A 12,329-nucleotide genomic window follows, 5' to 3' on the forward strand; every position below is an offset into this window, starting at 1 on the left:
TCCCACTTAGCTTGTTGGTAAGCAAGCTCAGATCGTGAACCTAGAGCCCTCACCTCAACCACTCCACATGGGACTCTAACTCGGAGCAACCCTTCCAGGGCCCCATTGCGGGGGGAGGCGGGGGGGCTCTTTGTGGGGGGACTTGCTTTGGCTCTCACCCCACAAAACAAGTCTTGGTACCCAGCGCCTGAAATAACAGCCTCTGCTGACCCGCCTCATTTGCATTTCAAAAGGTGTCTAGGATTTGTTTGGACTTGAAGATATTGTACTCAAGAAGCCCATCTGGAGTTCATCCTCCTGGCTCTGTGGTTTCACCTGGGCTGCACGTTAGAATCACTTAGGGAACTATTTTAAAATACTGATGTCTGCGACCTACCCTGGACCAATTATGTCAGAATCTCTGGGGGTGGGACTTGGGCATTGTTTTTTTTTATTTCTTTAAGTTCCCTAGGTAATTCTCATGTTCACCCAGATTTTGAACCACTGTGCTACCTCATCAAAGAAGGCCCATTTTCTCCTTCCAAGTTCTTGGAACTAGATCTAGAGCTATTCCAAGACCTGGTCCCAGGTCAGCTGTGGATTTGCTGTGGGACCGCGCTCTCACCTTCAGTAAAGCGGGGGCTTGGATTAGATCGGTGGCTCTTTCCTTCGTGTATTCACACCACACGAGAGCGTTCTCAAAAGCACCTGCCCAACCTGGCAAGTCAGAAGCAGCCCAAGTGAATCATCCTGCTTCGCAGGAAGGCGTGCTCGGTGGAATCATGCATCTAACTGAATGACCCTTCAACACTGCGAAACTTCAGTAATGATTATTGTAGCCTTGCCCCCTCGAAACCCCCTAGGCGAGTGCTATTCACATTCTTGCCAGAGATATATAAGCATTCCTGTTTCTCTATAGCAGCGGTTCTCAACCTGTGGGTGGCGACCCCTGAGAATACATCCTGCATATCAGATATTTACATTACGATTCATAACAATAGCAAAATTACAGTTATGAAGTAGCAACGAAAATAATTTTATGGTTGGGGGTCACCACAACATGAGGAACTGTATTAAAGGGTCGCGGCATTAGGAAGGTTGAGAGCTTCAGTAGAATGTGTTGTGAGATGTTCGGATTTTTGCCAGTCTGATAGGTGTCCCAGTGTAGTTCGAGTTTGCATTTCTCTGTTGAACGGCGTTAAGCATCTTCCTATGCTTAGGAGCCATTTACTTCCCTTTTCCTGAGAACTGTTTTTCATATCACCACCCCATTTTTCTATGGGTTTTTTGGCTTTTTTTATTCTCTATTTTGTGAAGCTCTTTACCTGTTTAGGATATTGGCCCTTTGTCAGTGTTACGAATTGCAAATATTTTTCCCAGGTTGTCATTCATATTTTTACTTTTTTAAAGATGTATTATTTTTCCATGTCGATTTTGTTTATCTGATCAAATGTATCCGTTTTCTTCCCCTATCACTTCTGGATCTTTGAGTCATGACTATGTGTTATAGTCTTCTTTTCCTTTCATCTGCATGCAGACTTTTACAGTTTAAACTGAGATCAGTCCCTCATCATTTCCAAGGCCCCTGTGGATTATGATTTCACCCATATTGATTCATTCTAGGTTGAAGTCCCACTAGAAGGCCATTCCAGGAGGACAGGGTTTCCTCGGAGATGGAGCTTTTCGTGCAGAGACTATGGCAAGGTCCCCTTGGGAATAACACCACCAGGGAACAGAGGGAGAGTGGGGCTGTGGAGCCTTTAGACCAGTGGCTCAGCCCATCTCCTGGGGAGCTCTGGAGCGTGGATGGCCTTTTAGAGCTGCCCTGGGTTGAGGCAGTGGAGCATGGACCAGTCGTTGGATGTGGGCCGCCTTCAGTCCATGGCCATTGTTGTGAGGGGGACTCCACGTTGAGGTCTTAGCACTGGGGGAGGACGAGTGCCCCAGTCTTGAAAGGGGATCTGGATGGAGCATCCGCCCCAAATACCTGTCTGCCTTGGCACCTGCTGTATTCTCTATACCTGCCGGTGCTTAGCACATCATAGGTGCTCAGGAAGTCTTTGGTGAATGACTGTCAAGAACAAAAACCCAGCCCTAACCAATTTGGCTCAGTGGATAGAGCGTCAGCCTGTGGACTGAAGGGTCCCAGGTTCGATTCTGGTCAAGGACATGTACCTTGGTTGCGGGCACATCCCCAGTAGGGGGTGTGCAGGAGGCAGCTGAATGAATGTTTCTCTCTTTTTGATATTTCTAACTCTCTATCCCTCTCCCTTTCTGTAAAAAATCAATAAAATATATTTAAAAAAGAAAAAAGAACAGAAACCCAGATACTCGGGTCATAGCCAGGCCAACTGGATCCAATGTGGTGGCAGGCGAGAGGGGAGGCACCCTGGGCAGGTGTGTTCAGAATCATCTCCTGAAGTGCTTCTGGCCTGTCCCCCATTTGCAACCCACTGGGTGGTCTTGAGAGTCCCTCTGGCTCCGAAGTTGGTGCTGACCAAGGCCTGGAGATGGCTGGGCTGGTGGAGAAGGGGGCCCCAGTGAACCTGCAGGCTCTGTGACTTCTCTTTAGATGCACATAGCCCTGCTGAGCTCCCAATGCTGACTTTCTCTTGCTCTCCCTCCAGCATTCCTTGAAGAAGAGAGGAACGCGTTCCTTGGGGAAGACAGACAAGAAGCCTTCGATGCAGGTACTTCCCAGCAGTTCCCACAGCCCCCAGCGTGTAGCCCCTGCTGGCAGGTTTTAGTCTTAAGGCGGAAGGCCTAACTCCAAGTGGCCTGGGTGCTTCTCTGAGATCCTCACCCCTCTCTCGCTTTTATTCCATCCTCCCCTTGTTCCTTTTCTTAGCTTTGCTGTCCACTTCATTTCCCAAAACCATGCCCTGAACCCGTGATTCTCACACACTCAGACAGATAAAGTGCTGTGTGTAGCGTAGGTCAGGCATAGGATACCGTTAGCCTCTGGTGCTGGATTGTCAGGGTGCCAGGCATTTTTCATGCATTATCTCATTTAATTCTCTCCATTGCTCTGTGAGGGAGGGAGTGGTATTGTCCCATTTTATGGGTGAGGAAATTGTCATAATAATTGTTAGTAGTGGTAGTAACGGCAATAGTCACCTTGGCAGAAAAAATGTTGCCTACTCCAGGAAGCCCGCCTGGACTCCCCGGGTTACGTGTGGTGCTCCATCCTTGCTGCTTTATCAGTGTTCCCCTCTCTGCTTCCCTCTGGGCCCCCAGCTCCTTGAAGGTTGGGGCTTCCTCTGCTTTATTCCTGTGTCCCCAGCACATAGTTGGTGCTCCCAGAAATGCTATTGCTGGCATTGAGCCTCCTAACACTAATCTTCCTGGGTCCTCTCTGTCCCTGTGCCCATCGGGCCCCAGGAGGACAGTGCAGACCTGAAGTGCCAGCTGCACTTTGCAAAGGAGGAGTCGGCCCTCATGTGCAAGAAGCTCACCAAGCTGGTCAAGGAAAACGACAGCATGAAGGAGGAGCTGCTCAAGTACCGCTCGCTCTACGGTGATCTAGACAGCGCCCTGTCGGCCGAGGAGCTGGCAGATGCACCCCACTCGCGGGAGACCGAGCTGAAGGTGCATCTGAAGCTGGTGGAGGAGGAGGCCAACCTGCTGAGCCGCCGCATCGTGGAGCTGGAGGTGGAGAACCGAGGCTTGAGGGCCGAGATGGACGACATGAAGGACCACGGTGGCAGTGGGGGCGGCCCGGAGGCACGCCTGGCCTTCTCTGCGCTGGGTGGCAGTGAGTGTGGGGAGAGCTTGGCTGAGCTGCGGCGACACCTGCAGTTCGTGGAGGAGGAGGCAGAGCTGCTGCGGCGCTCCTCGGCCGAACTTGAGGACCAGAACAAACTGCTGCTGGGTGAGCTGGCCAAGTACCGTTCAGAGCACGAGCTGGACGTGACGCTGTCGGAGGACAGCTGCTCCGTGCTCAGCGAGCCCTCGCAGGAGGAGCTGGCGGCCGCCAAACTGCAGATCGGTGAGCTCAGTGGCAAAGTCAAGAAGCTCCAGTATGAGAACCGCGTGCTCCTGTCCAACCTGCAGCGCTGCGATCTTGCCTCCTGCCAGAGAACACGGCCAATGCTGGAGACGGACGCTGAGGCGGGGGACTCTGCCCAGTGCGTGCCCGCTGCCCTTGGCGAGGCCCATGGCCCCCATGCCACCCGGCTCTGCAGAGCCAGGGATGCTGAAGTGCTGCCTGGTCTGAGGGAACAGGCCGCCCTGGTCAGCAAGGCCATTGACATCCTGGTGGCCGATGCTAACGGCTTCTCAGCTGGCCTCCGCCTGTATCTGGACAACGAGTGTGCCGACTTTCGGCTGCATGAGGCCCCCGACAACAGTGAGGGCCCCAGGGACACCAAGCTCATCCATGCTATCCTGGTTCGCCTGAGCATGCTGCAGCAGGAGCTTAACGCCTTCACGCGGAAGGCAGACGCGGTCCTTGGGAGTTCTGCCAAGGAGGCGCAAGAGCCCTTCTCGTCGCTGACCCCCTTGGGATCCCAGGGGCCCTCCAAGGAGATTCTTCTGGCCAAAGACCTTGGCTCAGACTTCCAGGTAAGAGGTTCAGGTCATAGGTCCTGTTATTTTATTTTTTTTTTGATAGAACCTTTTTTACTGAAGCACAACAGACAGAGGGGTACACAAAGCATAGGTGTAGAGCTTAGGATTTTACCAAGGTGAGCACAGTCATATAATCACTGCCCAGAACAAGAAGAAGAAGACGACCAGCACCCCTCCTCAGGCCCGTTTCCAGCCACAGTGCCCCTTCCCAAGGGTAGCCTCTTGATTTAGTTTGGTCTGTCTTTGAACTTCATATAAATTGACTCACCCAGTACACATTTGTGTCTGGCTTCCTTCACTCACCATGTGTTCGTTGTCTCATGTGGCAAGAGTTTGTTCGTTCTCTTTCCTGGATACAGTCTCATTGAGTGAATATGCCAAAATTCCTTACTCATTTACTGTTGATAGGGATAGGGCTTGATTCTGAGGCCCTGCCTTTTTTTCAGGTCGCCCTTTCTTCTTTTCTTGTTTCTTTCACAATTTTGTATTTTAAAATGAGTATTTTTAAAGCAAAGAACTTTTCTTCTCAGGTCAGATGCAAAGGCCAGGAACTTAGCTTTCTAAAGATAACGAATGAACTTGTATGTCTGGACGTCTGTACAATATTACTTAGAAAAATTAGCAAACGTATTTGTCCCCCGAAAAAGCATTATTGACAGAGTAGTCCATAAACATTCAAAGCGTTTCAGAAGCACCTGAGTAAAAGATGAACACCTCCTCTCACCGGAGTGGGTCAGTGGTTGAGCATAGTCCTATGGACCAAGAGGTCACAGGTCACAGGTTCAATTCCCAGTCAGGGCACATGACCGGTTTGCTGGCTCGATCCCCAGGGGGTGGCCAATCAATGATTCTCTCTCATCATCGATGTTTTTAACTCTCCCTCTCCCTTCCTCCCTGTCTAAAAATCAATAAAAACAATATTTTTAAAAAAAGATGAAAACCTCCTCTTTGCCGCTTCTCACACCCTACGGGTCTGCTTTTAACAGGCTTGGAGCAGCTCTGGCCAATACAGTGGCCTCTAGCCACATGTGGCTACTTAAATTTAAATTAATAAAAATTATACACAATTGAAAATTCCGTTCCTCAGTCGCAGTAGCCACATTTCAAGTGCTCAATAGCTGCCTGTGTCAAGGAGTGTAGCTCTATAATATTCCATCACCACAGCATGCCCTTCTAAATATTTCTCTGTGTAGACGCTCATATATTTATTTTTTTCACCCAAATTGTCTTTTGTTATACCTACTGTTACCACATAACTTATTTTTCTCATGCAGTGTATCTGTTGGCTCATTTACTTATGAAGCTGTATTTATTGTTCATGCACTTTTGTGTTCAGTGCTGGAGGTGCCATGTTAAGCAAAAACAGATAGGAGTCCTGCCTTCCACCCCCACCCATATCATCTAGTAGGGAAGAGAGATGTTAATAAAAAGATGCCAGTAAATGTGAAATTACAAACTGAGGTGAGGGCTTTCAAGGAAAGGTACTTGGTTCTGTCAACAAGGAACTTGACCTAGATCAGTGATGGCGAACCTTTTGAGCTTGGTGTGTCAGCATTTTGAAAAACCCTAACTTAACTCTGGTGCCGTGTCACTTATAGAAATTTTTTGATATTTGCAACCATAATAAAACAAAGATTTATATTTTTGACATTTATTTTATATATTTAAAATGCCATTTAAAGAAAAACAAACCAAAAAAATGAGTTCGTGTGTCATCTCTGACACGCGTGTCATAGGTTCACCATCACTGACCTAGACCCTGGGTCAGGCAAGGCCTCTGATCTGAGCTGAGACCAGAAGGATGGGGAAGAATATTCTGAGCAGAGGGAGCAGCCTGTGCCATGGTCGTGGCCGGAAGGAGCATGGTGTGTCCAGGAGTGAGGTGGACTGCAGGGAGCATTGGGAAGGTGTGAGCTCCATCCTAAGAGCAATGGGATGCATCCTGCCATGTCTGTACAGAGAGATTTCACTCTTTCTTGTTCACCACTGAACAGTGTAGTGGTGCCATAATTTATTTAGTCGGTGTCCTGTTGATGTTGCTTGTTTAAGCAAGCAGACTGCCCCATGTGAGGTCACCCTCTTGGTTCTTTTTGAGGTAGGGATGAGCTGGGACCCCACATGTAGTAGGATAGTTGAGGCTGGCTCAGAGATTTATCCACAGGACAGACATTCACAGAATCAGTGTTTCGCTTTCCACTTACCCAGTCATTCATCCTGTCAACAAACATTCATGGAGTGGTTGCAGTGCCCGACCCAGGGCTAGGTCTGGGCTACAGACGTCCCAGCCCTCAGGTGGCTGGTCAGAGCCTCTTGTGGAGCCCAGAGGCCCGGGGTGGGGCTGTTTCTGGCACCCCTCGGGCCCATCCCCATGGCCATTGTGGTCTCTTCTGCCTGTGCCTCTAGGTGCAGCCACCTGACTTCAGGGATCTGCCGGAATGGGAGCCCAGGATACGAGAGGCCTTCCGCACTGGTGACTTGGACTCCAAGCCCGACCCCGGCCGGAGCTTCAGGCCTTACCGAGCTGAAGACAACGATTCCTACGCCTCTGAGGTGGGCCTCGCCCTGAGCAAGCAGCGGGGCGGGTAGGAAGAGTGTCTGGCGCTTCCCAAAGCAGCAGGATCCATGGGGCATCTTAGTTGGTGATGATGTGGGTTTTGAGTATTCCATTTGGTTTCGAGCTTCCGGAAACCAGGACAAAGAGGGAAACAAGGAAGTTTAGACCATTCTTGTGGCCTGATAAAAGGAAGCTTATAAACTCAATAATTTATGGCATTTACTGGAACCACTAATTTATGTACAGGAAGGCAGCAGTCTCTACTGTCAGATGACTGGGTTCACACTGTGGGCCCACTGTATACTGTCTGTAAATCACTTGACCTCTCCGATCCTCAGTTTCTCGCCTTTAAAATAAAGCGATCCCTCATAGTATGTTGAAAGTATTAAATATACAAAAAGCCTCAGCTTAAGCCTGGTCCATGCTGGGTGAGGAGGAGGAGGATGACATTTCACTGGGCCTCAGGGGACCTACCATTGTGACTGTGTGACTTTGGGCAGGGACATGGTCTTACTCTGATGCAGCTTTCCCGTCTGTAACATGGGAGGATTAGAGTTGGTAGTGGCTGAAGAATTGCTAGGATTCTCTGATCCTTGAGGACTTCTGAGTGGTTCTAAGCCCTTCCCAAACCTGCAAGAAAAGGGTCCTATCACAGACAATAGGGGAGTGAGGACATGTGCTGAGAGGTGGGAGCAGGCGGAGAGAGGTCAATGGGGGGAAAAGGAGACATACATAATACTTTCAACAATAAAGACTTAAAAAGAAAAGAAAAGGGCCCTATAAACTGCATTGGACGAGCTACCTGAGATTCCCGAACCACGGAGAGCCCTGTGTGTGCCCTAACCTGAGCATTCCTGGGAAGGCACTTTGGAGTCCCAGGAAGGCCAGTAGGCAATCTATGCAGAGTGAGTAGCTCCCTTGAAGTTGAAAGATCAAATTCTCTAAGTGGTTAGAGTTTCCTAGCAGCCATGGCCAAAGGGGGGAGGGGCGGAATCAGGGGATACTTAGTTCTCATTTTCTGAGAAAAGGAAATAGGCCAGCTCACCTGCAGAGAAAATAATTTCCTGCATGCATTCAATGACTGCTTCATTCAATCACTCTTTATTGAGCAGTTCCAATTTGCCAGGCCCTGTGTTGGGAACTGAGTTCACGGAGAATACTAGAGACAGCAGATCTAGCCCTACAAGGATTTTTAATACAAAGCAGGAGTATAAGGTAAACCTCAAGTCAGTGCCTTCCATTGCCAAATTTCCACATTATTGGCCAGATTTAAAAATGTGTATTTTTTTCATAGAGGGACATCTTGCCACGCCTGGGAAGGTTTTGTGTAAGGGTGGAACCGACCTTTCCTTTTTTTTCCTCCTGCTTAACATGACACCATATAAATTTCCCTCGGTTATTAGAAATACATAAAAAATGTTAAAGTGCAGTGTAACATACGTACAGAAAAGCACTTGCATTGTAAGTGGACAGCTCAGATAATTTCCGCACACTGAACACTCCTGTGTAATCAGCACGCGGGTGAATAAACAAGCATGACCTGCCCCTGGAGTCCTCCATGTTCTCTTTTAGTCTCCATCCTGATTTCTAACAGAATAGGTTCGCTTTGCCTGTTTAGCTACAAATACTTATAAGCACAATTTCCTGTGAAAATTTAGAGTTTTATTGTCTTTTTCTTAAGATTTTATTACATAGCAGCAAATAGCTACAACAAAGTCCCTAAGCACCATTGCATAAAGATACAAAGAAGAAAGTCAAGATCATAAGATGATCACACAGTTAACTACTGTTAACATTTAGTGTGTCCATATCCTTCCTGTTTTTCTATTGAGATATATCTTTTTAAACTCTTTACTGAAGTATAACATCATATAATATACATAAAATATGATAATACACATACAATAAAGGTGACCATCCTTAAGGATATAGTCAATGGGTCTTACCTATGTATAGACCCATTTAACACATATATTGATTCTCATCATTATTATCTAAGTTGTTTGTAACTTTTGCAGATATAAACAATGAGATAGTGAACATTTTTTGCAAATCAAACTCCATTTCCACACTACATTATTTTCTTCAAGTAACTTTAAAAAAGACACATTATCAAGTTAAAATTGTAATAGCTAGATTTGACGTGCCGTTTTGTTCCGTCATCATGATGGACCGCGGAGGTAGGGTCAGCCATTGTGCCCGATTTGTACTTGAAGGACAGCTTGGGTCTGAGTGACTGCTGTTGCTCTCCGACCACTGTTGTCCTCTGACCACAGCTTCTCCCCTCCTCTTGTTCTCTCCCTCCTCATTCTTCATGTCCCTCATCCCTACCCCAGATCAAGGAGCTGCAGCTGGTGCTGGCCGAGGCCCACGACAGCCTCCGGGGCCTGCAAGAACAGCTGTCCCAGGAGCGGCAGCTACGGAAGGAGGAGGCTGACAACTTCAACCAGAAAATGGTCCAGGTGCGTGGTGCTCAATGCCCTACCTACACTTACTCCAACCTCCCTTCCCTGACTGGAAGGCAGAAATCTCAGAGGCCCACGAGTCTTAAGAAGGCAGGAATGTCAGGGGAAACCTGAGTCTTCCTGCTCCATGGTTGTGGAGTGTCTGCACATGTGATCACACATTAGCTGTGCTGTGCTGGAATCGGGGCTTGTCATTGGCTGCCGTTGTGACCTCCTGTCTCGTCTCTGAGTCTCAATTTCCTGTCTATGAAGTACAACCCCCATCTGTAGCCAAAAGGCCATAGGTCTGGCTGGTAATCAAGATGCTAATCCTACCAATAGAAAGCATTTATTAAGCCCTTACTGTATGTCAGGCCTGTGTAATGCACTTTCCACACATTATGTCCTTTAATCAGCAGGTCTTCCTTTATGCTGTGTCCCCATTTTACAGATGGGGAAACTGATTCCCAGAGAGCTGAAGTACTTTTGCTCAGGGTTGTGGGCAAAGTGGGGCTAGGATTCTAATCAAGGTCTCTGGCTCCCTCTTAGCCATGACATAGCATTGCTTTCTCTAGGATATTACATGTGCTCAGTCTTCCTCACTCCCAGCATGCCCTTACCCCTCCCTGCCTTCATTGCTCACCCTCCCAAGTTCCTCATTAAATGTGAGTTCATGTGAAACATTGGCACTAAGTACATGCTTATTAGATTATGTCATGGTTTTTATAATCAAACAGAGCTGGATTCAAATCCAAGCTGTTTTCACTGATCAGTAACTGATTGCTGTTGATTTTCTGAGTCCTCTTCCCTGGAGTAGCCAAGGGCAGTGTTTAGCTCAACAGAATGAGCTGCTAGTGGTGGAATTCCTGGCAGGAATCACCAACAAACACCACCCAGATTTTCTTCACTGCCCTTGTCAAAAGCCTGGAATGGGGTGGGGTAGTGCCCAGGAAGACAGCTGGGTTGCTCATGCTCTTGTTCACCTCGAAGCTGAAGGAGGACCAGCAGAGGGCGCTCCTGAGGCGGGAGTTTGAGCTGCAGAGCCTGAGTCTCCAGCGCAGGCTGGAGCAGAAATTCTGGAGCCAGGAGAAGAACATGCTGGTGCAGGAGTCGCAGCAGTTCAAGCACAACTTCCTGCTGCTCTTCATGAAGCTCCGGTGGTTCCTCAAGCGCTGGCGGCAGGGCAAGGTTTTGCCCAGCGAGCGGGATGACTTCCTTGAGGTATGTTTCCTCTGGGACGGAGACCGGGTCGAGGGTGGTATGGGGTTGGTAGGACCAGAGGGACACCCAGCTGGCATCGGCACAGCCTTGAGGCACCTCTACAAGCCATCACCTTGCAGGCTTCATTCAGCATCTGTTTGTGAGAGCCAGCTCTTTACTGGGTGCGGTAGCAGGTGCTGGGGGATACTGTGGTGAAGAAGACAGACTGGGTTCTGGCCTCAGCAGGAGAAAATCTCCTTGGGGGGCTGGTAGGACTCTAATTCTTGTTCATTTCCCTTTTTAACAAACCTTGGAGTCTTCAGCAGGCAAGAGTATGTAGGTGATTTTAATAATCTAGTTCTGTTGATATTCCATTATATACAGGTATAGTGTGCATTAATGCTTTTTACTCCTTTAAGTGTAGCTTACACACAGTAAAGTGTGCACATCTTAAGTTACAGCTGGTGAAGTTGTATAGTGTACACCTGTGTAGCCCCCGCTGATCACAGTAGAGCACATTTGTAGGGCCCCAGTCAGGATGCCCACCCCAGCGGTCAGCACAATTCTGATTTCTTACACCATCAATTACTTTTGCCTATTGTAGAAGTGTATGTAAATGTAGGTAGTCTTTTTGTGTCTGCCTTCTTTTGCTCACTATAAGTTTTGAGATTCATTCATGTTTTGCATATACTAGTTCATTTTTTATTGTGTATGTTTGACTTACGAATATACCTATTTTATTTTTAATGTTACCTTCGATATATAGCAATGGAGCTTTCCATTTTTAGTAATAATACTTTCCTTTTTTAGATATACTTATTTAACTAGAAAGAGTAGGTTGACTTAAAAACATGAATGAGAATAGAGGTAGTATTTGGATGTGGCAGGAAACATGAGGAGTGGAACTTTGGGAAGGACTCCCATGGCCCTCACTCAGCCTGTGCAGGATCCTTTGTTCCTTAAAGCCCCTGTGCCCCATCGTCAGCACTAACATTGCTGAGAGAAGGGAGCACATAAGGGCATCGTACCGCAGTCACACCCAGCTGAGCTGGCACTGCTTACCTTGGCCTTTGGGGTATAGGTACCTCTGGTCTAGCCCAAGCTTGGAAAAAATTTGCCTGACATTCATTTGACAGCAAAACCTTTATTTATTCCATTTCGTGTTCATATTCATATGTTTATAGGGGAAATACTAGTGTCTTGGAGCACAGGGTGTTACACCAGAGTTTGCCAGGGTTGTTATACAATATGAGAGTGCACGAAATTCATGCACAGGTAGGGTCTCTAGTGGCTGCCGGCTGGGCCTCCCTTCCCCTGGCTGCCTGCTGCCACTGCTGGCCGGGGCAGGGTTGGCTGGGGGAAGGGGCCACGGGCGATTGGCTGGCCAGTCCCGCCCCCTGAACGAACTCCTGGTTGAGGGGACAATTTGCATATTAGACTTTTATTATATAGGAGGATAGAGTGTAGGTGCCATATTATTCTTTTAAATCCTGATTAATTCTGAATTCCAAGCACACCTGACCCTAAGGATTTCAGAGAAAGAGTTGAGTACCTGTGTATATAGATAGAAGATTGTATATTTA

The 12,329-nt window shown here is 47.9% G+C and overlaps 1 protein-coding gene across 2 annotated transcripts in view; it reads left to right on the forward strand.

Annotated features, from left to right (window-relative positions):
* Positions 1-12,329, forward strand: part of SOGA1 (suppressor of glucose, autophagy associated 1) — a 62,755-nt gene that overhangs the window by 32,506 nt on the left and 17,920 nt on the right. For both annotated transcript variants that reach the window (XM_006764509.2, XM_015564447.1), the window contains exons 4-8: positions 2,607-2,669; positions 3,361-4,542; positions 6,952-7,098; positions 9,439-9,564; positions 10,537-10,767. In XM_006764509.2, the coding sequence (XP_006764572.1) occupies positions 2,607-2,669; positions 3,361-4,542; positions 6,952-7,098; positions 9,439-9,564; positions 10,537-10,767 (1,749 nt within the window). The remainder of the gene's footprint in view (positions 1-2,606; positions 2,670-3,360; positions 4,543-6,951; positions 7,099-9,438; positions 9,565-10,536; positions 10,768-12,329) is intronic.

The sequence above is a fragment of the Myotis davidii genome, unplaced genomic scaffold (assembly GCF_000327345.1).
Source record: "Myotis davidii unplaced genomic scaffold, ASM32734v1 scaffold38, whole genome shotgun sequence".
NCBI lineage: Eukaryota > Metazoa > Chordata > Mammalia > Chiroptera > Vespertilionidae > Myotis > Myotis davidii.